Below are 24,639 nucleotides of genomic sequence, written 5' to 3' on the forward strand. Positions count from 1 at the left end.
TTAACTAAAAAAATCTACTTATTTTATTCTGTTACTCTCTCTTCCTTTAGGCAGCCACAGTAGAACAGATTACAGATAAAAATGTACTTTAATGTATTAGCTATTTTGCTCTCTGTGATGTATCTGAGGGACGACTGTTCCAGTCTGTGCTGCACTCGGTGTGTGTTTGCAGCCAGACAGATTTTGAGTGCATCACTCTTAGCTCTCATTTTCCCCACTCAAAAAAAGTGAACAGTGGTAATTAAGCAAACATGCTAAATTAGCTGGATTTCCACCCTCCCTAAGTGAGACAGCACGGCAACTGCCAGTGCAGTGGGCATCACTTGTGAGCCTCTTTGAGGCAAATTTGGGAAAATCAGGAATATCTCAGGAACCACCCAGACTGTGGCACCTGCAATGCATGGGAGCAGAAAACAATACTTGGGTTTGTGGGCATTGCTACCAGCTAATAATCCTCCCTAATACAAGTCATTTGCCACAGGTAACAGTGCCTGAAGGAATGGACATTACATTTTTCCACAGCCAGGGAAAAGGCAGCTAAGAACATACATTTTGTTGTTTTGCTTGCCAATAAGCTTGACTATCAGACTGCCAGGCCAAATGGATTCAATATCTGCTGGCAGAAATCTTTGAAACCTGAAGGAAGAAAGGCTGGCACACACCACTACCAATGTGGGACAGGTATGAGGGTACTTGTGTTCTACCCATGCTCTTGATTTGCTGTTAACTCTGGCAAATAAGATGTGACACTGGGACCCGCTCCTTTTAAATGGCCAGGTCTGGTCAGCACCATGCAGGTCATAATCAACCTCTAAAAATCCTGTTTATGAGCAGGACAGCAAGGCTGCTGGGGTTTCCATGCAGATCTGTATCTGACATACCATGAGGTATATGTGCTGTTGCTGAGGCTTCCCACACTCTTTTAGGAGACATTGTTGTGCTCTGGACCCTTGCAGCTTCCAGGCAGCACTGCAGCTGAAATGGGATTAACACAGCATCAAGTCCTCCTCCAAAAGAAGGGCAGCAGTGCCCTTACTGAGCAAGTGTTAAACACCCGACTGAAGCCCTGATCTAAGAATCCCAGGGCAACCAGGCATAAGTTGGACTACCAAAACACAGCATTGATCTTTAGAGCATAAACTGCAGTAGTGCATCCAGGTTTGCCTAACTTTTCTGGGTATGCACTGGGACCTTCCCTCTCTACTCTCCCCCACAGGTCTCACTTGTGCTGGCCATTGATAAAAACACTGATTTCAGGATAACTCATTTGTCTCTGAAAGTCAAGCAGTGGCAGCAGCTGGGATGTGGATGCCCAGGACCTCTCCCTGCTCTCACAGAAACTTAGATCCCAGCTGTAAGTGGATCCCTCTTATCAGTAACACAGCAAGCAATTCCCATGCAGGAACAAAAGCTGAGACCAGCTACCAGGCTGTGACAGTCCAGATTTATTAGGCTGTCTGCCACTTGAAACAAATCTTTGGCCTGAGATTTGCAGGTGCTGTAGGAGAGAAAAAGCACTTTTCTTCTTTGTCTCTTCACTGCCCTGTCGCAAGAATTTAACAAAACCGTATCCTGCAAATGATCAGCTGTGGCATGAAAAGGCTGCTGCTCTCACTTTCCACTCTTGTTTCATTACCTGTGCATCACCTGTCATGTGGGATAGCTCAAAAGCTGTGCAGAAGCTGCTCAGCCAGCACCTTGCTAAGGATGAGTGGAGGGCACAACCTGTATGTGGAATGAGATTTACTGGGACCTCTCTGATCCTACTGACTCCTGAGAGTGGAGTATCAGCACAGTCAGTATTGAACACATACTTGCATGACAGCCTGTGGCTATTCAATACGTGTAAACAACAAGCTCAAAGTGAGGAGCAGAACAAAATGCTGCAAGGACCTACTGCAGGAAAGTCGCAGAGCACAGCAGCCTTCCCTGGGGAGTGCAGGCAGGAGGCAGAGACAGTTCATAGAATTACAGAATCATAGACTGTCCTGAGATGGAAAGGACCACAAGGGTCACAGAAGACCAGCTTCTGGCCCTGCACAGGACAGCTTCAAGAATCACGCTTGAGAACTTCCTGGACTCTGCTAGGCTTGGTGCTGTGACATCTTCCCTGGGGAGCCTTTTCCAGGGTCCAAACACTCTCTGGGTGAAGAACCTTTCCCTAACATCCAACCTAAACCTGTCCTGACAGCTTCAGGTTGCTCTCATTGACATTGCACAGAAAAATTTAACTCAAAACTGGCCACTGATGGCACTAGAAGTCACTATATGGATCTGAATTTCATGAGTTTGCTCAGGGACCTCCTCTTCTTCATTCGCCTCCTTTGTCCCACTTGCCCCATATCCTGAGATAAAGAATCTACAAAGTCTTGGTCACAGACTTTGTCCCTTTGTCCACCCCTCCTGGATACTGAATGTTGGTCCATTTGTGTTAAGGATAAGGTGATTTCTCTTGCCCGATGCCATAAAATATCCAGCTTGTGTGAGCATTTTGGAGCATCTCTGTACACAGCACAGCATTTGACAAAGGGCTATTTAGGCAGTGGTATTACCCAAAAAACAAAGGGTGTTGTTTTGGGGTTGGTTTGATATACAGAGCTGAGGATATTTGGCAGAATGCGGGTGAAGTCCTGCTCATGCCATCATGGGATACCCAAAGATCCTACTGCAGCAGGGAGGCCAGAGGCCAGGGAATGCTGGCACCTCAGTGCCAGTAAAATCTCATGACCTTGTGGGACAAGGGATTTTCTTTGAAGCCATTTTGCTTCCCTTTCTGCTCACAGAGGTGTTTTTCCTCGGTCACCTCATCGAGCACCAGAATAACAATAAGCAAATCGCGGCGGTGTTCGCAGGCACGGTGTGGCATTGCTCAGCTGCGGCCAGGCACCGGGGGTGGAGGCTTGGGGTGGCTGGCTTTTTTTGTCCCAAATACCGGGTGAATGCGAGGCTTCTGTTCCTGCAGGAGCAGCACGGCGCTGCTCGGACCGCGGGCAGTCTAACAGGGCAGACTCACACACAGCCCCCTCGCCCTCAGTTCTGGACAAATTCTGGGGGGGGACTCCGCAAGGGCAGGGCAGGACACACCCGGCCCGGTCCACCCCATCCCCTCCTTCTCCTCCCCATCCCCTCCCTTCCCAGCGCGGTGGCGCAGCCGCGCAGCGCCGGCCGAGGGAGCCGCCGGAGCCGCCCAGCGCGGCGCGGCCCTTCCCCGCGATGCGGGTGCCGGGCGCAGGATGCTGTGGGGGGTGGGCCTGGCGGCGCCGCGCTCCTGCGTGGCGGACCTGAGCCGCAACCGCAGCCTGTCGCTGGGCTGGTGCGCGGGGCCCGAGGAGCCGCCGCCCGCCTTCTATGGGGGCGAGATCGTCGCCTTCCCGCTGTCGGGCGGCGGCGGCACCATGGCGGCGCTGGGCTCCGACTCCTGGTGGAAGAAGACGCTGTACCTGACGGGCGGAGCCCTGCTGGCCGCCGCCGCGTACCTGCTCCACGAGCTGCTGGCCATACGGTGAGGCTGCGGGGCTGCGGCGCTGCGAGCCCGGGGCGCTCCCGCGGGGCCGAGGCGGCGCTCGGAGCCGCTTACACCTGCGGGGTCAGGTTGGCGAGGGCCGCCGGGTTGGGGGTCTCTCCTTCGCCATGCTTCTGCAATTTACCTTTCTTTTTTCCCCCTTCGCCCTTGGCAGCAGCGCAGGAGGCGGCTCCGCGGCGAGCCCTGCGCTCGCCCCCACAGGTGGCCCGGGCTGGGCCCTCTCGCCGCCTCCGAGCCGGGCAGCAGCCCCTTAGGGGCTGACGAGTGTGCTGCCGGGGTCGCGGTTTCCCCTTTGTCTGTTTAATGTACTGATGTATCATGCACCTGTCCGGTTTGGTGTGGTTTTATTGTTTGTTGGTGTGGTTTTTTTTTTTGTTTTGTTTTTTTTTTTTTTTTTTTTTTTTTTTAATTCGGTTCATTTTTGACAGGAAAGAGGAAGAGCTCGATTCGAAGGATGCTATCATACTGCATCAGTTTTCAAGGCCTAGGAATGGCGTTCCGAGTTTATCCCCGTTCTGCCTGAAAATGGAAACCTACTTGAGGATGGCTGATTTACCCTACCAGGTACATCGTGCAGTTTGCCTTTGCCTTGCAGCTCTCTGTAATTGCGTGAAATGGCACATAGGCGTCCTGTCCCTCGTCCCCCCAGTCTGTCTCATCCAGGGAGATGTAAACATACACCTACAGCTAGGTGGGTATGGCAACGTTTTTATGTCTCCAATTAAATTTAGTGTATAACCTTTAAAGATATGACTTGAATAAGATTATCTGGAACAGCTGTAGACTTAACTTGCAAAGCTAAATCAGTGTTAACATGCTGAAGTGGAAGAGTAGTCTGGAGTTTATATAACACTACATACCACCTCAAAGCTAAAGCAGAAGACTGTTTGATCCTTGAATTTCACCATGCTAAAGACATCACGATTAGACAGCTACAGGTTCTTGTTTTTCTGGAGACCTTTTCTCTAAAGCTGTCTGGGAAGAAGTGCTTACCTTTTGATTCACCTCCCATGGCTAATGCTTCCTCCCCAGTGAAGTGAGATAGGATTGCTTTCAGAGGTCATGAATACTGCTCCTTAATTGTGGTTGGGTGCATCCCATGCCATCTTCCTGCAGGGAGTGAAGCCTGAGCTATGAATGAAAGCTGTGAGAAGGGACACTTCAGTCTCATGGTCTTGCCTGTTAGCATCGAGGTTGAGTTGGGACACTTCAAGTGTGGCACACATCTTGTGGTGCTGGCAAGCTGTGCAGCACACAGGCTCTTTGAGACATGGAATAGTTTTCTTTTTCTGTGTGTGTTAAGCACTGAATGCCTTTAAGATGATAAAATAATGATGATATATATATAACTAAGATCTTAGGTAGAAGAAATGGCTTTTTCTTTTCCTTTTTTCTTCTCCTCCCTTTGTTTTTTCCTCAGTAGTATAATTCTGGCATTTTACTCCATAGCAAGATATTAGGAGAATGTTTTGTATAAGACAAAGGTTGTACAGCATAAAACCAACTCTATTGCAATTCTTTTTTAACACGTTGGCCATTGATATTTATCTTCATAGTGGCTAAGCTCCTTTACATTGAAAGAGAAAGAAAGTCTAATCAGTATGTTTTGCTTAACTCTTTAAAAGCCTGAATTTAATGTTTTCTTACAATTCAGTGGGACTTGAATCAGATACTTGGGAGTACTAAAGAGGAAAACTTCCATCCTGTGGGATGTATTTTCCTCATTTAGGTTTCAGAACTTGCAAGATTCTGAAGCTTGAACATGTCCTTGGAGCAGGAGGACTTTGTGCACATTTCTTTTCTCTCAAAATAATTTGGGTAGAAATTGCACTTTTGAGGGGATGACTCTCATGGTGTGATCTGTTTTCTTTCTAATGGCAGCTGATGCAATTCAAATCATGTTTGCTCTGTGGGAGAGTAGCTAAAGAAAGCTGCATTATAAAAGATGGTTGTGACGGGACATGGTCACTTCTAAAAGATAACACAGCATTTGTGTGATTCAGGATGGAGTTGTTTGGAGAGCTCACACTGGTCAGAAATCACACAGCTTTTTGGAGAGAGGAATTTCCAGAGGGTTATCCTCCCCTCTTTAGTTTTTGTCCTGAAGGTCAGCATTACTTTTGGTGTTGCATGTCTCTCACTAGCTGTGAGTCCATGAAACTGACAAGACCATCAAAAGCAAGGTTCCTACCTTCAGCTCTTCCTCTTGTCCCTTCCTGCACATGCTTTTCTGTGGCAGCTCAGGCTGATCAGAGCTGGCCTAGCTGGAGCCATGACATTTTAGTTTATTTGGTTTTAACTCAGCTTAGTTCCCCACATGCTCTGTGTGCCATTTTGTAGGAGCAGGGATGGGTCCTGTGGGTGCTGGGAGCACCAGGATGGCGCTTTTAGCCATGCTGGTTTACATGGGTTTAGGGTGTTTGTGGGGTTACTGACCCTCTGAAGGGTTTTAGAGGTAAGTTTGGGGGAGCTGGGCTTATGAGCTGAGGACACAGCTCTTTTTTTCTGGAAGAAGCAAATACTGTCTCTGTCCTTGTGTTAGGAGTGTGGTGCTGCATTGGGCTCTGGCAGGTGGAGGAAAGTGGCTGCTGCAGTGGGATTGAGTGGGAGGGGAGCTGAAAGGGGCACTGTTCTTGGCTGGAGTCTCTTACACTCTTCCTGTAGACTTTTATCTTGTTCCCTCATGACTGTGCTACCCTTAGGATGCTGTAGGTGACCGAGGCACCCAATGGCTGCCTGGCAGGCAGCAGGGTGGGTGTGTAGGGGGCTTCAGCAGGATCCAGAAGGAAACACCTTGCATCCCTGCACACTGTCAGGGGCCATGATGGAGAAGTGCTGCAGGTGGCAGCTGGTGCTCATCCCAGGAGACCTGCTGTGGTCATCACCTTGCTGGGGAGGGACTGCTTTGAAGGGAGCGTTCTGAAATGGAGTGAAGAGAAGACAGTGAGATGCTCAGACTGCTTTTACACTTTTGATTCCTTGTGTTTATTGTGGTGCATCAATCAAACTGTTGAGTATTGTGCTTTGTGTTATGCAATGTGCTTTAATGGCACATGAGGGTTGGAGTAGAATGACATATTCCTACCTTACTCTCACCTGAATTTCTCCCAAAACATGCACTGTTGTCATGTGCTTATGATTTCTTGAATCTGCCTCTCTATGTGTGAGTTTCCATGAAAAATGATTTGGGCAGCCCCACCCCAGCTGGGCTGTCATAATTCCTTGCTGTGCTTTCAAAACATTTGATGCTTTTCTTGGTAAAGCTTGCTTTGAAAGAGCCCTGTCTGTGTGCTCATCACAATCTTTTGGGTATTCCTTGATTTCCTCAAGAATATGAGGAGCTGAGCCTTTATGTAATCTGATAAATAATTAGCACAGTAGGAATGTGCTGTTTTCATGCCAGGTCTGTGGAAATGGCAGCCTCCTTAGGAAAAGACATGAGTGAATGTAAAACAATAAACAGGAGTAATGGAAAATGTGAAATCTAATTTCTTCCACATAGTACTGTAAAATTACCCTAGAAATACCTTGAGCCATTATTTTTGTAAATTTCTTGTGAATGAGGTTCTGTAGAGCTATTGTTATTGTTGCTCTGCAGGCACTTAATGTACTGTGAATGAAAAGGGATATTCTTTTGGTTTGTTTTTGGTTTTTAATAATACTGTAGCTTTTTCTTGCTTAGCAGCTGGAACAATTTTTAAGTGGAAAATTGATAAATATTTGATAGCAATTAGTATCAGCCATAAGGATGCAGAGGTTTCAAGCCTAAAAATGTCTGTTTGAAAACAGTGGATACAAAACCAGTATAACAGATTTCTCAAGAGACTAAGGTTTTTCTCAGGTCACTGAAAGATATTTCCTGTTTTGTTTGATAAACCATATGTAGTGAAACACAAAAATCTTTTTAGGCAATGTATTTATATGTATTAGATATGGATGCTTGAAGAAACGTGCAGCTGAGTAATAATAACTTGCTTTTTTTCTGGGTTGTAGATGGTATGGACTGCAGTAATTGTGAGATGTAATAAGCACATCTTCAAGTCCAGTAGCTTCTGCAAACCACCAGTGTTTGTGCACAAGAAGGGAAATATCTTAATGGAAGGGCTTAATGAAGATTAAGCCATCAATGCTCAGGATCTTCTAAACATTCTGTGTAGTTCCAGGAAAACCTGGTGCTTCTGTAGTAAAGTCATAATGAAAAATTATGGAAATATGTCAGTCAGTTTCAGTGCTGAAAGACCATTTTTGATGAAGGAAAGGTCTTGGAAAGTGTAAGGACAGGGCAGTGCTGTCCTTTCAGTTTCAGACCTTCAGCAGTTTTAGAGCTTGTGCCGTGGGATTGGCCCCTGTGTCACCCACATGTGCAGGTGGGAGGGATTCAGGTGCTTTATTCACCCAGGCAGGGGTGAGGAGGGTGAGACACAATGTCATCCAGTGTCCCTATCATGCTGCTTGTTTGGGCACAAGCCCTGGAAGAGGCTGCAGCCAGAAGGCATTGCTTCCCAGAAGCGGTACCTGTTCATTTTCATCCGGAAGGGAAGAGCCTTTGGGATTGGCTGTGTGATCCCAGATGTGCATTGCACATCTGCATTTGGAGTGGCAGCCAGGATGCTGGTGCTCTCAGACTAAGCAGGAAGCGTGTTCTGGTGTATGCTCCTTGCTGCCAGAGCACCTTAATCCATCTTAAGTGAATTCAGGAAGTGTAAATACTTGACACCCAAACAGATCAATCCAGAAGTGCAAACCCTAAACCTCGAGCAATTAGGAGCTGAAATTCTTGGGGTGACTGCCGGAGATTGAGTGCAGAGACTTTACTGTTCATATTTCTGTGCTAGGAGTTTTCATTCACTAAATAACAGGATGCGAGAATGGGAATTGCAAGAAAGGAAAAAGGTTGTGCCTTGTGTCTCTGCCTTCAGGAGTAAGAGAACTGGAGACAAATGTCTCCATTTCCAAATGATGTTTTGGCAGCCATCACTTCCTCTCATGCCTGTTACATGAGACAGAAATTCTCTAATCTCTGTGTCCACCTTATCATGGGAAAAACACATTGCTGCTTCTGTGTGAGTGCTATGCTGAGCAGGTACAGCAGTACTCAGCGGTGCAGTAGTGCTGTGCTCTGCTGTGCTGGGCTCTTGGGAGACCCAGCTGTGACAAGTATGTATGTAAATCTCTGAGATTTCTAAGTTTTGAAGTTGCAGAAAGCAGATTTCCCTTCTGCTCAGGAGGGAATGATATGCCTTTCATATGTGCTTGTGATTGTGTGTCTTTTGTCCTTGGAGGTAATGCAGCCATCTGAGTTGGGTAGTGAATTTATTTTTTTAAGGTACTTTTAACATGAAAAGTGCAGATGTGTGAAGGAGCTGAATTTAGTTGTGAGTTCTGTGATTTAAAACTTCTTTAGAATAATGGGCACAATCCTCTGGGAAGTCTGAGCATCTCCAACCCTTAGAATAACCGAGTTATTTAAATAATAAATAAGATAATTTAAATAATATTATATCACATGATATTCAGCATAAAAGCATGGAACACCTTGCAGGGCCTGGAAATAATTCTGTCTGAATTTTCATTTAGGATAAAGCTGCTCCTCTGACTGAATAGCCATTGCTACTTTAGAGTATTATTTAAAAAAAAAAAAGATTTGTGGATTTTTTTATTTGAGAGCACAGAAAATTATTTAAAAATATTTATTCTCATTAAAACAGAATCCGAAGAGCTTTTTTGTCTGTATATTTGCTTGTTTACTTGATTTTGTTTTTTCCTTAGAACTATTTTGATGGAAAACTTTCCCCTCAAGGGAAAATGCCTTGGATTGAATACAATCACAAGAAAGTATCTGGCACCGAGTTCATAATTGACTTTTTGGAAGAGAAACTTGGAGTGAATTTAAATAAACACCTTGGTCCACATGAAAGAGCTGTCTCCAGAGCTGTGACCAAAATGGTGGAGGAGCACCTGTACTGGTAAGTTTGAATGGCAAAGCTGGCTGTGTTCCTGTGCTGTCAGATGTGTCCCTGAGCTTGGGCTTCGACACTAATGCTTCTTTTCTCCTGCAGAAATCTTGGGTACTTAATTATTAACTTCACAGCTCTCTTCATCCTAGGAAACTGCTTCTCCTGGTGGTATGAGTCAGGGACAATTCCCTTGAAAAGCTGTGCTATGTAAGCAAGGTAAAGTCAGGCCCTTTGACTGCAGCTTTGTAGAAGGAAGGAGCAGTGGGATTCTCCTCTGTTCAGTGTGACTTCTGTATAGGAGCAGCCTTGTTAATAAAGACCAAAAGATCAAGGTGGCTGAATGTATTTGTTGTTTGGGAGGTGGAGAGGAATGAATCCAGTGTTTGTGGTGAATCCAGATTATTGTTTTCTTACTTTTACTGATTTTAATTATGTGTGAGTGATTGCAGTATGGATCATTGCCTTTCCTGTAACACAGGATTCTCCTGTTGATATGGATTGTTGACAATACTGCCCATTGATAATGTCCAGCATTAGTCACAGTATCCTGAGAAGCTGAAGTATGTATATGAATGCAAAGTAGAAATAGAACCTTTCTGGGACTTCATGCATTTTATTGACGCCTTTCAAAATAATACCTGCTCTGTGCTTTATATTTCTGTCCTTCTTAAGTGCCCTTTCCAGTTTGGGCATAGAGGCATCAGGTGGACATGCACCTTGGGTACTGCATTTGCTGCCTTAGCAGGCACAAGGCTTTCTCCCAATAGTTTACTTTCTAGTATGCATTTAAGTCATTGCTACACTAAGTTTTGCATTTATGTTGCATGTTTTTTCTTCAAAACAGTGTGTGATTTTTGAACTGAATGCATTTACCTGCTTTTTCTTTCACCTTTTGATCGAAGATCAGCAGCAATATATGTACATACAGTTCTTCAAATAATTTTTATTGTCTCCTGAGAGAACAATTTTAGCACTCAGTAATTAGCATATTGAAGTGATTTGGTTTAGAAATTAAATCTTTGCCTTCCAAGAAGTGTGGCATTCACCAGTTATACCCATCTGCAGTGTCATAGCCTCCCAAACATGATACAGGCAGCCTGTAAGTTAACTTTTTTTTCGGTTCATTTTTCCACCCTCAGTTGATACAGCTGCAAAAGGGAGGATGAAGCCTTTTAGTCCCCTAATGCTTCATCTCTTTGCCTTGGTGTCAGTTGTTTTGTGGTTCATAGATTTAACTGTATTAAATATATCATTACTGATGGCAGTCTTATTCTGCTGTTGTGTTTCAGTTACACAGTGCTTTCCTCTGTGAAGCTGTTGTCTGTCCATCCAGCTCCTCTGGAGCTGGCTGGGCACTGCTGGACATGACATGGGCAGATGTGGAAGACAGGTATTGCGAATTCAGGCACTGGTCCAGAGAGGGGGCACCTGTTTTAACAGGTGGACAAAGTTACATCATGAACAGAGATGTGCATGCCTGGCTGTGTATCCCTGTTTCCTTTTCTGTGTAGTCACACACAGCTGAGTTCCTCCAAGGCATGTATTTTTGCTGCAGTGCAGTAAAAAGTCCAACTGTAAGCCTTACTGTATGTCCCTCTGGCTGTACCAGAGGCTTGATATGTTGGTGAGGTTATACCTTGGAGATTCCTTGTAGTAGGCGAAGCCTGAACCAAGAGGTGTTGCAGTTGTACTGCTGTAATTCCTGGAGAAGAACTTTGACCATCCTGTGCTTACACCAAAGTGAAATCAGGCTTTCCCTGTGTAGGAGCATATTTCTCCTTGACAGCACTGAATCTGTGGTTGTAGGATGCCTTCACATCTGTCCCTGAACATTCCCACTAGAAGCTTAGGGTTTATTCTTGGTGTCCTTGTGTCCCATGGTGAGGAATTTGAAACAGTGATTGCCTTTTTGCAGAATAAGCTATATAAAACCAAGCCTCCAAAGCAGTGATACATAATGTGATTCCTACTGTTTTGTGCCAGCAGCATGCAAAGTAGTTTCATCATAAATTAGTAATACTGTAGTACATTTATCAGACAAAGAAGAAAAGTGCACCCTGTGGTGTGCTGTCTCTGGGTGGAGCTAATCCTGGTGAATGCTCAGCATTTCCTCCAGAAATGTTTAATTTTGCCTAGGCAGTGGCTCATCTTCTGCAGTTAGTGCCTCTTACATGTGGAAGCGACTGCTGTGGCTGGAGCTGGGAGCGGTGCGGGGCTGTTGAGAACCTCATCCTCAGAACCTCATCCTCTGGACACCTTCTCTGTGCCCCAGGCTGTGGTACCCGGCAGGGCTCAGGCAGGAAGACAGCAAGTGAGCGTGCCTGTTTCCATGCTGGGGTTACACCGTATCTCTGAGATGCACAAGACTGATTTGGAGCTGGTGCTGGAGCTGCAGTCCCTGGAGAAGGCAGTAAGCCATTAGGCTTTTGCTATGTTTAGCTGGTGAAAGAAAAAAGTCCTTTAAGCTGAATGGGTGTTGAGGTGAGCCAGCAGTGAAGAGATGGAAATGAAATAATTTTGTGACTCTCACCCCAGGGCCTGGATTAAATGCAGACCTCTGTCATCTGCTGTAGGCCAGCTCTGAGTTACCTCCACTGCCTGCAGTGAGCTGTGGGCCCCCAGAAACCAGTGGGGCACCCACAGCCACCATTGGGGAATGTGTTCAGTTTTTGGTGTAACTGCAGCACATTTGTGGGATCAGGCTCTGAGTAAGAGAGGTCTGATTCTCACTTCCTTCTGGAACTGGCATGCTGGGCTCCACAATACTGCTGGGATTCAGGCCAGGCACCTCCTGGGTGCCTGTAGGGCTAGCAGTTGCTGTGAGATGCTTTCTGTCACTTCGATCTCAGGAGACAGATCTTAGGTTGGTGACACTAATGTGCTTAGTGAGAACATAAAGCCTTGAATATTTGGCTTTAGCAGACTAACCCATTAGATTGGTTGAGCTGTATTGTCAAACACAACTGTAGTGATTTATAAATGTGTGTGTATATGTGTGAGTTATAAATGTGTTTGTATATATATATATATATATATATATATATATATATATATATATACACAATCATATATATTTCTTTTTTCTATATATATATATATATATATATATACACTTCCAAATATATTTGACTTGTTTCTTGCTTTGTCTTTCAAGAAGCAAGCATCATATATGATGAATGCTTGAAGTACAGGAGGAGCATAATATGAGAATATGGATGAATCTGACTTTGGTCAGTATTCAGACTTGCCAAATATTTTTGTAATGTAAATATGTTTAAATACATCAAGCCAATTTTAAGAATAGCATCTCTCCTACTGCTAACAGTGATGAGGCTTGAATGCTGCTGGTGGCTTAAAAGCCAGTTGCTCTGAGAAGTTGCACAGCAGGTGGGTTTCTACAGCTGATTGTGGAATGAATTTGTTAAAATCCTTTTGTATATCAAGAAATTCTGGTCTGCACAGGTTCAGATAGGAAAAATAACCCCCTGTTCACATCCTTGTGAATGCTTTCCCCTTGCCTTGAAGTTCAGACAGTTTTGGGATAATCAGGCAAGCTACTGTTGATGAGTCACTTTCTTCATCTGATTTATGTATCGAGGCCAAAGCTGCTCTTACATTTAGGCTTCGGATTTACTTCACCCCCACAGCATTGCTCTTTAATGCGTTATTGTTTTATTTATACTCTTAAGATTTGTACAGATGTGCTGGCACAAATGGGAATGGTAATGTTTCCCAAAATGCTCTATTCAAGCCAATATTTAAAATAATTATGTCATCCCATAAATACTTACTCTAGTGTAAAATGTATAGTTATGCTGTACTGAAGTAGATTATGTAGTCTACCCAATTTCTGGCTTTTCCTAACCTTTTGTAATATGATAATACTCCACTAATGTAGTCTGAATATGTGATGGGTGGAATTAAATGCTGAGAAGCATATTTTGGCAGAAAACATAGATTAATGAACCCTTGAATAGAATTCTTTTAACAAAGTGCTTGTAAAGCCAATTTTAAAACTGTTTTTAACTCTCCCTGAATCAGAGCCTACTTTTTTCCTTATTTTGTCTACTCAGAACTGAAACATTTTGGAAGTAAACTCTGTGATTGTCTATTTAGCTACCTTCCTTGCCCACGTAAATTTGAGATTTGCGACATGTAACAATTCTGCTCATCCAAAGGGACAAGCAAATGTCTTAAGATATGTGCTTGACAGTTCAGCCTAAGCTGGATTACCTAAATCCTGTGTTGCTCTCTGTTGCTGTCCTAGTCATTAAACACCTGGTCTGATTTCTGCCTCTTCCAGACCCAAAGACCGTCTCTCCAAGGGCAAGCAAGTGAGCTCTGGGGAAATGTATTTTTTTTGCATTAAAGTATGGGTCAATTAGCTTTGTGGGAAACCTTGTTCATTGTGTTTTATGAAACTAAAACAATTTTGGACATGGCCCATCCTGGGGAAGGAGAGTCTTTGCAGCAAGACAGAGCAGTGCTTTCAGAGAGCAAGTTCTTCTTAGCTTATTCAAATAATAAATACTAACTTAGAGATTAGGAGAAGAACTCATTCAGAGCAGCACTATACAGAAGGACTTGGGGGCTCTGGTGGATGAAAAAACGACATGAGCCAACAGTGTGAGATGGCATCCTGAGCTGCATCAAGAGAAGTCAAGGGAGGTGATTCTCCCCTTCTGCTCTCTGTTTGTGAGACCCCACCTGTTTCCAGCTCGGTAGTCCCCAGCATAAGAAAGATCTGGACTTGTTAGAGCAGGTCCAGAGGAGGCCACAAAGATGATCAGAGGACTGGAGCCCTCTCCTGTGAAGACAGGCCGGGAAAGCTGGGGTTGTTTAGCATGGGGAGCAGAAGGCTCCAGGGAGATCTTGTTGTGGCCTTCCAATACTTAAATGGGGCTTATAAGAGAGAGGGAGAGTGACTTTTTACGTGGGTAGATAGTGATAGGACAAGGGAGAACAGTTTTAAACCAAAAGAGGAGAGATGTAAATTAGATCTTAGAAAGAAATTCTTTATTTGAAGGGTGGTGAGGCATAGGTTGCCCAGAAAAGTGTGGATGCCCTATCCCTGGAAGTGCTCAGGGCCAGGCTGGATGGGACCCTGAGCAACCTTGTCTAATGGGTAATATCCCTGCCCAAGGAGTAAGCATCCCTGCAGTGGACATCTAGTTGAAAGTAGATGATTTTTAAGGTCACTTCCAACCCAAGTCATAGTATTGTAACTGTTTCGTAGTGTTCACATCAAGAGTTTTTCCTAATCAGAGCTGTACCTGTTGAAGAGATGTTATCCTTTTCCAGGGCAGTAAAACATGACTAGTGCAACATTCTGCTCTATGGGCTGCCCTTATGCCTTCAGGCCAGCCTTCTTTCCATTTGTCTTAAGTCCTGCTTTACTGTCGTTCCTGGAACAGGGCAGCCTCACACCACATCTTCCAGACAAAGTCAATGCTGTAGGAGTTTCAGGAGCTCTTTACTACTGCGTTTGTTGGCTTCACATTCCTCCTGTATTGCTGGTGCCTCTGCTAAATCTGTCTCTGATTCAAACTTTGCATTGCTGAAACCTGCTAATGACTTGAGTTCATCCATCAAATTTGAAAAACCAGGACTGTGCAGAACACCCCATTCTAAAAGTGGTGTGGAAGCATGTGAAATGTCAGCAGGATGCTTTTGTTACAATTACACAGTTCCAGAGGTTGTGGAGTAATCTCTTGAGGGTCAAAGCCATCAGTAGCAGAGCAGGTACATTTTTGTTCTTCCCTGTTTATACATTTGCAGCGAAGCCTGTTCACACCTCTCTGTTACTGGCTTCAGTGAAACCAGTTAGAGCAGAAGGCATTGAACTGCAATGTGACTTTGATAAAATGTACGTTATCAAAAGAAGTCACAGGAGTTCTCCAGGAAATACTGATTTTTATTTTTTTTTTTACTTTCCCTTCTTGAATTAGGTGAATCATATCAGCAGTAAGGAAATTATGTGGAGTTGGAAATATGTACAGTGATAAAACTGAAGTCATATTCCAAACTAAAATAATGAAGCCTTGGAATGGCTTGGATTGGCATATGTGTATCAATTCCCAGTGTTTCTGAGACCCCGCAGGCTTTCTATGTTTATCTTGTCTACTTTGAGATGCCTTTAGCTGTTTTTCCAACAACCCTTGAACTTTGTGACAGAAGTTCATCTATATGGTCTTTTTGGCTTATTTGTAATTTCTAAAGATGCTGGATATTAAAAGAGTTAATGTTTCCTTTTTCATAGGTTTCTGGAGCAGCAAATTAAGACATGCTTGCCTGTAATATTAATTAACAAAAACTCATGTGGGTAACAACAATTTAAGCTGATGAGACAAATTACATAAAAAGACTTTTTAAAATATATTATTTGTCATTCAGTAAAGCATGGAATGCAACAGAGTCCTTTAGAAATGTCTCTCTCATAAAATCAGCATTTTGAATAGAGGAAACTGTACAGGAGAAAACTAACTCAATAACTACCACCTCTTAATTTTTTATATTTTATTTTTAAAAGATCATGTTATTCTTAGTTTCTGAAGGGAAACCTTCTGAAAAATTACTGCTTCAGTATTTATGTTGGAGCAAAGTTACTGCTTGCCTAAGCATCAGCAGTATAGAAAGGAGAAAGATGGGTGGGAAAGATGGATTTTTGGGGGACTGTTTTGTTGTTGTTTTGCCCAGGTCTGTGCAGTGAGTCGTCTTTAGCTAATAAATGCATTTTGTTGCAAGAGTTTATCAGAATTCTGCAGCTTTTACTATATAATCCAATATGAATCTTGTTTTCTCCTGAAGTGAGTCATGATTTAATGAGAGAATAGGCACTGGGCAGTCTGCCTAAATACTGTAAAGTGAGTTTGCTCTGCTGGCACTCCGAGTTGCCTCAGAGTCTGCTGTTTATGGACGCTACCTCTCCATCAGGGCAGTGAGCACCTGCCTGACCTCTCTGCGAGCCTCTGCTGCGTGGTGTTGGGCTCTCTGGGGTTTACGCTGCTGTAACTTGTTTCTGCATCCTTCCAGGACTTTAGCTTACTGCCAGTGGGTGGAAAATCTTCATGAGACGCAAAAGATGGTTTCGCTTTTTGGCCCCTTCAGCGACTTGCTGAAGTGGATCTTCTGCCATCTGACCAAAGGAATCGTGAAGCGGGAAATGTACGGCCATGGCATCGGGCGCTTCTCGGAGGAGGAGATGTACACGCTGATGGAGAAGGACATGCGGACTCTGGCAGGCCTCCTGGGTAAGGTACAGCGAGTTGTGGTGCTCTGTTCACAGTCCTCTCTCCACAGGGTGGAAATGACCTCCAGTGCTTCCTGACAGCTTGATCACACACAAATAATCTCATTTTGGCAGAAGATGGAGGCTGTCATTTAGTGCCTTCCTTGCTCTGGCAGAGACACTGTTTTCTTTTCCCACTGTGTGCTGCCAAATTGTGTGTCTAGAGGCATAAGAGGCTTCCTTCTCTGAGCACAGAGTGTGTGTATGTAGAGCAGCAAAACATGGCCTGCTGTTTTGGAAGAGCAAATGGATTAGGCGATATGGATTTTGGAAAATGCAGAGTTTAATTCGGCAAATAAAGCCTCTTTATACCTTTTTGGGGGCCTGGGGGATGTCTGTGTCATTTTTTATTTCCTGGTTGTATTTCCTTTCCTGTTTTTTATTTGTGGCTGTTTGACAGATTGCTATGAGAATGTCATTTGAAAACCCTTTGCAGGTGTTACTTTGATGAGCTGAACTTTGTTGTGTTTGGTTGGTGTCAGCAGCTTTATTCAAAGCTCCCGGTAGGAGATGGTTCTGTGCTGTCAAAATACATGTGTTTAAGATTCTTGGTTATCTTGGGTGGATCCCATACAGTTAGTCTTAAGGTTGACTTCACTTCGCTAGAATTACATGAACCTCATTTCTGTTGTGTGGCTCAGCTTGAAATATGCACTGGAACTGTTTTGCACTGTACTTCTTGCCTTTTGCTCCACTGAGAGCTAAGCATACTGTGCATCTGTGTAAGACTTGGATTTTGAGGAATTGCTGTGGTGCAGGTCGTCACTTTCCTTGAGCTTCTGTCTCTGTCGTGTGAGAAACCAAGAGAGATGGTACCTGTGTGTTGTTCCCTGTAACAATTGCTTTAAAGAGGTGGCTGAGTGGAGGACAGGAGGATGCCTCCCTGCCCTGTGCTCCAGGGGGACACACTGCACATGCTCTAAAGAGACAGGTGTGGAGTGGATGAAAGGAACAAGCTGGGGAGCCCAACAGAAGGCAGAAGCTGAGTGCTTGCTGAGAAGGGGAAGGAAAAAACATGCTTCTGGACTTCCAGGCTGTTTTGGAAAGGAAGGTATTTGCAGTGGGCCCAGCTGCAGAGTTTTCTGTAACTTTGTTTTCTGAAACAAACCTGTTGAGTTGCTGGTTTGGAAACAAGGTGGAAAAAAGCCCATGAGATACATGGACACAATGGGCAAGGGGAAGATTGGTTGACAGCTCCTCTTTTGACAGCACTTCCTTATGCTGCATTTTGTTTGTTAACAGAAGCAATTATCTATTCTAGTGCCTCTTCAGAGAAAATCTGTTGTTTGGAGATTAGGAGGTCCTTTGTCTTTGAGAGGGAGAAAGGGAGGGAGCAATTAATTTTGGAAGAGGACATCTGGTCATACCTGCTGCAGAGCTGTGGCCAGCTCCAAGTGCTTTCCTCTGTGGGACCACCGATGCTGTAGTTTTGAGATTGGCATTGCATGGCTCCATGTTCATCACAAGGAGGAGTGGGATCAGGACAGGAGCTGGAGTGAGTTCAGTAGCTCAGTATATCAGTACATATATGATTTAGTAACTCAGCAAAGCCCCCTGGTTCTGGCTAGACAACTCTGTCAGGCTGAAAGGATTGACAGTGGATATGTCTGTGCTAAAGTCATCCCTGTCTACCAAGAGCAGACAGAATCTTGAAGAGAAAACTCAAATGTGTGCCTGGGTACCTGTAAAAGTATCTTGATTTGCTTATTTCTCTGGAGTGTATACTGACACTCAGATTTGTAAGATTTCAAGTTCAAAGGGATCATTTAATCCTCTAGACAGATCTCTGTGGACTGGCCTGCTTGACTGCTGTCTTGAGGCCTGTGCCTTTTTGCTGGCTTGGGGATGGCTTTCTAAAAGCCATCCAGTTTTAATTATGAGATTTCAACAGGTGGAGGTGCCACCATGTTTTGCTGACAGATGTTAGTCACTCTCTAAATCTGTTCAAATTTGGACTTGTTTCAAATGAGAGTTTGACTCTAGCCTACAGACAAATGCTCTTCCTACTTCTTTTGCCCTTCCTGGGTGGCTTGGGTCATCTCCCTGTGAATGTGAATGCTATAATCAGTCTCTGGCTTTTATGGAAAATGTACTGAAAATCCTCAAGCACTTCTTCACTATATCAAAATTTTAATTGTATTATACATATGTTACCAGCAGAGTTTTTCTTCTTAATTCCAGATTGTTGTTGAGAATGTGCCTGTGTACTTCAAAAAGCCTTGATGGCTGTTTGCTGTATTCCTGTTATTTTATTATATTACCAGCTGAATGTTGTACATTTTTTCATCTTCCCCTCTGAAATGGATGTCAGATTAGTCAGTGTGCAGTTACATGAATCATTTTCCCTTTTGATTATTGATGAGTTTGTCTACTTTTCTGTAATTGCCTTAATTTTCATTAACATCACTGTGCTCATGTTTTCTCCAGCCATCTGTTTATGGTAGGGTCTAGTAACTGTGGCCTCGAGGTGGTATCCTGGAATGGGGACAGGAGGTGGGATGAAGACTTCCAGCCTGACTAGAGACTTCCCTGTTTCAAAGAGGGAAGGCAGTCAGTCAGCTTACTGCCTGCGCAGTCTTTTTGAGATTCCCCTCCATATATATGTATCCAAGTGTTTTCCCAGAAGAGAAAGTAGTTGAGATTTTATTATCTTAAGAGCTTAAAAACTATGCCTGTGGTGCAGAATAGCTGTACATACCAAACTGTAGCTGTCAGCCATCAGGAATATCAGATTAATAGTCCCCTTTTTTTAACAAGGACCATTCACATGGGAATAAAAATAACTTTTAATTCTAAGGGCTGCTTCCAGAGAATAACTTTGCAGCTGTCAGTTCTTATAACATTAATTTTGACATTTCCAATCACATCTTTGGTGCATTTTTATTTTCTTTATTTTTATTTCTAAGAATAATTTTTCTATCTCCCTTATACCCATTTCCCTGACAGACTCCTCCAGATCTTATAAACATGGAAATTGGAACTAATCCTACTGTGATGGATCAGCCTGTCCTGTTGGTATCACCTTTCTCTCTCTCCTGCAGTCTTTAAACCACAAATGTAATTTCTTTGTATTGTAGCAGTTTCCTACTGCCTGGTAATAGTGTAAGAAAGCGTGGGGAATGAGCACATGAATTAGCAATATATAAAAATACACATTTTGGTAATTGTTTAGAAGAGGCAAGTGAGTGACCATAAATCTGTTGGTGCCCTCTCAGCTCTCTGCCTCTCAGGCTCCTTGGTAGATGAGGATTTTGAGCAGGGAGTTGCAGGCCAGCAGCTTCCCGAAGTGGATTTTGAAAAGCATTTGGTGCTTTGGGAAGGGCAGGGGTGCTCAGAGCTGCAAACTCAGAGGTCAGACTAACCTGGATCTGAGCCTCTAAAGTTAGTTAAGTGCCCTGAGCAGCCTGCAAGTGCTGTACCTGCCTCTGTGGAAGGGTCTGTGTCCTACAGACCTGCTTCTTGCTGGGGTTTCTTGACCCACTGTTGAAGTAGCTGCTTTTGAATCCTCTGGTGCATGAATTTCTAAACAGTGGAGTTGGGTACTCTCAGATTCCTGGGAATTCAGTACAAAGGTGAACCAAGTCCAGTGTGACCAGGTGATTTCATTTCTGTTGGATTAGTCAGGGGATGCAGAGAGGTGTTTGAGATGATCAGTGCTGTGGCAGCCTGGATGTGACAGACACTGTGTAATCTTGCCTAAAAACAGACACAGACATATCTGGTCTATCAGAAAGTCTTCTGGACTAAAGTTACACTGGAAGTTTTGAGAACAGATTGGGAATGGTGGAAGAAAATGTGCACAGGTGCCATATTTTGTGGAGCAGCATGACTGAAAACCAGATTTGGAGTTTTATGATCCCACAGTTTTATTTTTTCCTCTTGCTCTTTGTTTCCATGCGCCTGAAGGTGTGGAGTGTTGTGCCTGGGGAACCAGAGGGTGGGATGGTTAGCCCTCACTCAGAGCCTGCTTTAGTTGCAGCAAGGTGGAAATGACAGTATTTCTTCCCAGCACAACATCACTGTGGATTGAATCTCAAGACCCAGTTGTATGGTGCTAAATTCCTGGTGCTGGCATATAACTGTGGTTTAGGGACCAATTTTTGAGCTGTGTTTGAGATTGATGAGTGCTTAGGTGTCAGATAAATACCGAAAAGATGCAACATTTACAGAGTTTTCAAACAATAAATTGATGGAACTGTGGAAGAAGCTGGGGAGAGTTAACTACATGTTCAAATGACATCTGACAGGCCAGAGAAGGTTATTGTTACTGGGTATTTCTGAGCACTGTTTTGCTGTGCTCTTGTGCAGGGGATTGGCAGCATTCCTTGTACTGTGCACTGGAATTTGATGCATTTTACACTGGACAGTTCCTCTGGATTTGCTCAGTAAACCGAACATTGAATAACCTGCTGAATTACAGGCAGCTCGGAAGAATGTCCTGGGGAGATGGGATAACTGGATTTTGAGAATTCAATTAGGTGCCGCATTTCACAGAGTTAATGACGCTTTGGGCCGAGGCAGGAGCAGTGCAACCAGCTAACCTGACTTCTGCAATACTTCATGTTTTACTGTATGCTCTGTGCCTTGCCTTTGTTGCGAGTCTTCTGCCTGTGATGGGAAAACAAGTCTACAGTGTATGTTTTGTTGCAAACAGTGGCTTTGAAACATGTATTTTCTTCCCTTAGTTAATTACCCGTCTGTTTGTGCTGTGGTGGCTATTTAGGACCATCATGATATAGGGGTGCCCAGAGAGGTAAAGCAGAACTGCTGTGAGGAGCAGATATGTCCCTGCACTGCACCAGGCCAGTCCCAAAGGGCTGGTGTTTCACTCAGTGCCTGACATGCCTCTGATTGGTACTTGTCAGGGCTCAGTGGGAATGAGAGCACTGCAGCGATGGTGTGTGAGACGACCTGTCCACTCCTGCCTACGGCTCTGTCCTCTTCCTGGAGATGCAGGTTATTGCTGAGCAGTTGCTGCAGGTCTGACTGGTGCATCCATTTCATCCTGGACAAAGAGGGAGAGAGGAAAGTTTGGGTGTGACTTTTCTTTTTCCAGCTGATCAGCTGAGTAAATTGAACCTGGATCTCTTTGCGTGGGAGATAAAGGGTGACCAGCTTCTTTCAGCAAGTTCATGATTTTGAATTGTGGTTGAGTGGTTTTGGGTTTTCACCAGAGGCACAAATGGTGTTTTCAGGCATCTTGTAGCTGCAGAGCAGATTTTAAATGCAGCAGAACAGTACAGTGTGTGAGCGCTGCCAGCTGTGAGGAGCAGAGGAGGTTCCTTGGCCACTGGTGGCTCTGTAGTTGACCTGGTAGTAGAAGTCTTGAGCACAGGGGCAGCTGCAGTAATAGATTTCACCTGCTGAACCCAAGAAACAGCTTTGGAATCCCTGTCTTTGAACAAGTCAACCTTTTCATTGAAATTATTTCAGTAAATTAAATATGTTAAAGGTGGAACTGTGATTTTTTTTTCATTTGGGGAAAAGTGACATCCAGTCAAGAAATATTTGCTGTTGTATTTACAGGTGACAAGAAGTACATTATGGGATCAACTGTTTCCACTGTTGATGCCACTGTCTTTGGACATCTGGCACAGGCAATGTGGACATTGCCAGGGACTCGACCAGAGAGACTAATCAAAGGTAAGAAAGCTTAAGTGATCTCTGATTAAAAGCTCTTGGTGGCATTTTTCACTTTTAAACTTGGAGTACCTTGGAAGGACATTTTAAAGACTGCAGTACTTCAGCAGACTGTTCTTGCCTTTGATGTAGTGTTTGTATCCTGTAATGTTATCTTCTTCTAAAATTCTTTCTTTTCTCTTTAATGTTCTACACAGTAATTGTTTTTATTTCTGTACTCGGTCTTTTTGCTGTTTAACATGTATGAGAAAACAGAAGAGCAGCCATTTGCCAAATTCTGCTGAGCTGAGTACTTTCCTTGACAGTAGAACTGCAAGTACTATTGTCTCACTGAAATTACAGCCTTTGCTGTTCCTGAAGATGCCAGGCAAGGAAGAAATCCAGCTTGGCTTTGGAGTCACTTTGTTTTTGCATTAATTGGAAGCCAACATACCCCTCCTCCGCACAGAGGGTTGTTCTTTGGTTTGATTCTTTTTTGTGGGGTAAAGTATCTTTGCATCCATTTCATAGTAAAACCACACAGCATGAAAAATGGAAAGAGCTAAGTAGGAAAAGGATGTAAAATAGTCTAAAAGGAGTGAATCTGACCTGTAAACCCACTGTGTGCAAGACAGCTCTGCTAAACCTGCGGTGAAGAGGCGCAGGCTTTATTACTCTTTTCCTCAGATAATGAGCACTTGAGATGAGGATATAAATACTGGCTATGCAGTTCTTCCCCTTTATGTCTGGGGCGTCACAGGTGAAATTCTGAAGGGCTTATGGCATTCTAGAAGGATTAATAGGTTTGTTGAATTAGTTCATCTCTAATGAAAATAAATAGAAGATAATAGATTGAAATACCCAAGCAGTGTGGTTGATTCTCTGTACCTGTCAATCTACTTACGCTATCACAAGTACAGGTTTTACCTGCTCCTCCCCTTTAACACACTGGTACTGCTTTCTTCTTTGAGTTTTTAAAAATTATTTATTCTGTAAGCATACATGTATTTATAAACAAGGCATAAGATACTAAGTCTGGGAGCGGTAGGAGTGAGCTAGTGGCCATATTAAATGTGAATTTATGTTGCAGACAACGCTGCCATCTGGTGGTGAAAACCCCACATTCACTGTATTTAATAGGCATAATGTATCTATAAGATCAAATTCTGTCTTTAGCAACTGGTGTTTGCAGTTAAGCAAAAAGTTCTACTACAAAACCCTTACAGTATTAGTGTCTTGTCTTGATTTCTTTTTGTAGAGGTTGAATTTGGGATACTTACTTTGCTCTTTGTGTGACCATGCATTTGTGTTTATTCCTGTGTAACCCTTCTTGTTGTATGTGGTTACACTAAAATTAAAAACAGCTGCTAAGAGGATTGATGGCACCTTGGAATTTTGAAACTTCTTTGGAAAGGCCCTACACAGTTTGTTTCCAAACACAACTACTGTGTTTTTGCATCCTCAGGTGAGTTAGAGCATTATTGGCTGGATATATTTACTGAAGTCTGTTGTGTTGTGTTGCAGGTGAACTGATTAACCTTGCTATGTATTGTGAAAGAATAAGGAGGAAATTTTGGCCAGAATGGCACCATGATGATGACAACACCCTGTATGAATCTGAGGAAAGCAGTGAAGCAAGCAAGACTTACTCCCCTTTGCAGGACTTCAGTTTTTATTCAAGGACCGAAACATTTGATGAGGAAGGGAACAGTATTTCCCAAACCCCTGACACAGATTACACTGGACATTCCCTCTTTGACTCGGATGTGGACATGGATGAGTACAGAGATCATGAACAATGCAAGTGATATGTACAAGTGTCTCCCATTGTGCAGATAAGCTGTTTCTTGGGATCACTCTGATATGTTTTCTCCTTCAGGTCAGGAAGAGGTTTATACCACTTTGGAAGTGACCATTGTGCTTGATTCAGCTGTCACATACTGCTTGGACTATTTCAAATGTATTTCGTTTTGTGTAATTGTTCAGGTGGATCAAGGTAAACACATTTAAAACACACATGGGCAAACTGGAGATCTAGAGGGCAGCAGGACCTTTCAACCTGTTTTTGTTCACGTTCAAAACCAGATCCCGCACTGAAGTGGGACAAACTTCTGGGAAGTGGAGCATTTGTCACAAGTGGTTTGTGTTGTTATCTTATCTTTACAGAAATGGGTTGAGGACAAAAATGGAAGAGTTATGACTGGCACAGCTTTATTCCATGGAAGAAAATGATGGATGCTGTAATGAAAAGG

The 24,639-nt window shown here is 43.7% G+C and overlaps 1 protein-coding gene across 1 annotated transcript; it reads left to right on the top strand.

Annotated features, from left to right (window-relative positions):
• The first annotated feature begins 3,233 nt into the window (after positions 1-3,233).
• Positions 3,234-24,594, top strand: FAXC (failed axon connections homolog, metaxin like GST domain containing). The gene is made up of 6 exons (XM_041414895.1): positions 3,234-3,502; positions 3,952-4,087; positions 9,293-9,489; positions 16,513-16,730; positions 22,295-22,411; positions 23,912-24,594. The coding sequence occupies exons 1-6, from the start codon at positions 3,234-3,236 to the stop codon at positions 24,193-24,195; spliced, it is 1,221 nt and encodes a 406-aa protein (XP_041270829.1). The 3' UTR covers positions 24,196-24,594.
• The last annotated feature ends 45 nt before the right edge of the window (positions 24,595-24,639 follow it).

This window comes from Onychostruthus taczanowskii, unplaced genomic scaffold (genome assembly GCF_017590055.1).
Source record: "Onychostruthus taczanowskii isolate IOZ18803 unplaced genomic scaffold, ASM1759005v1 scaffold48, whole genome shotgun sequence".
Lineage (NCBI taxonomy): Eukaryota > Metazoa > Chordata > Aves > Passeriformes > Passeridae > Onychostruthus > Onychostruthus taczanowskii.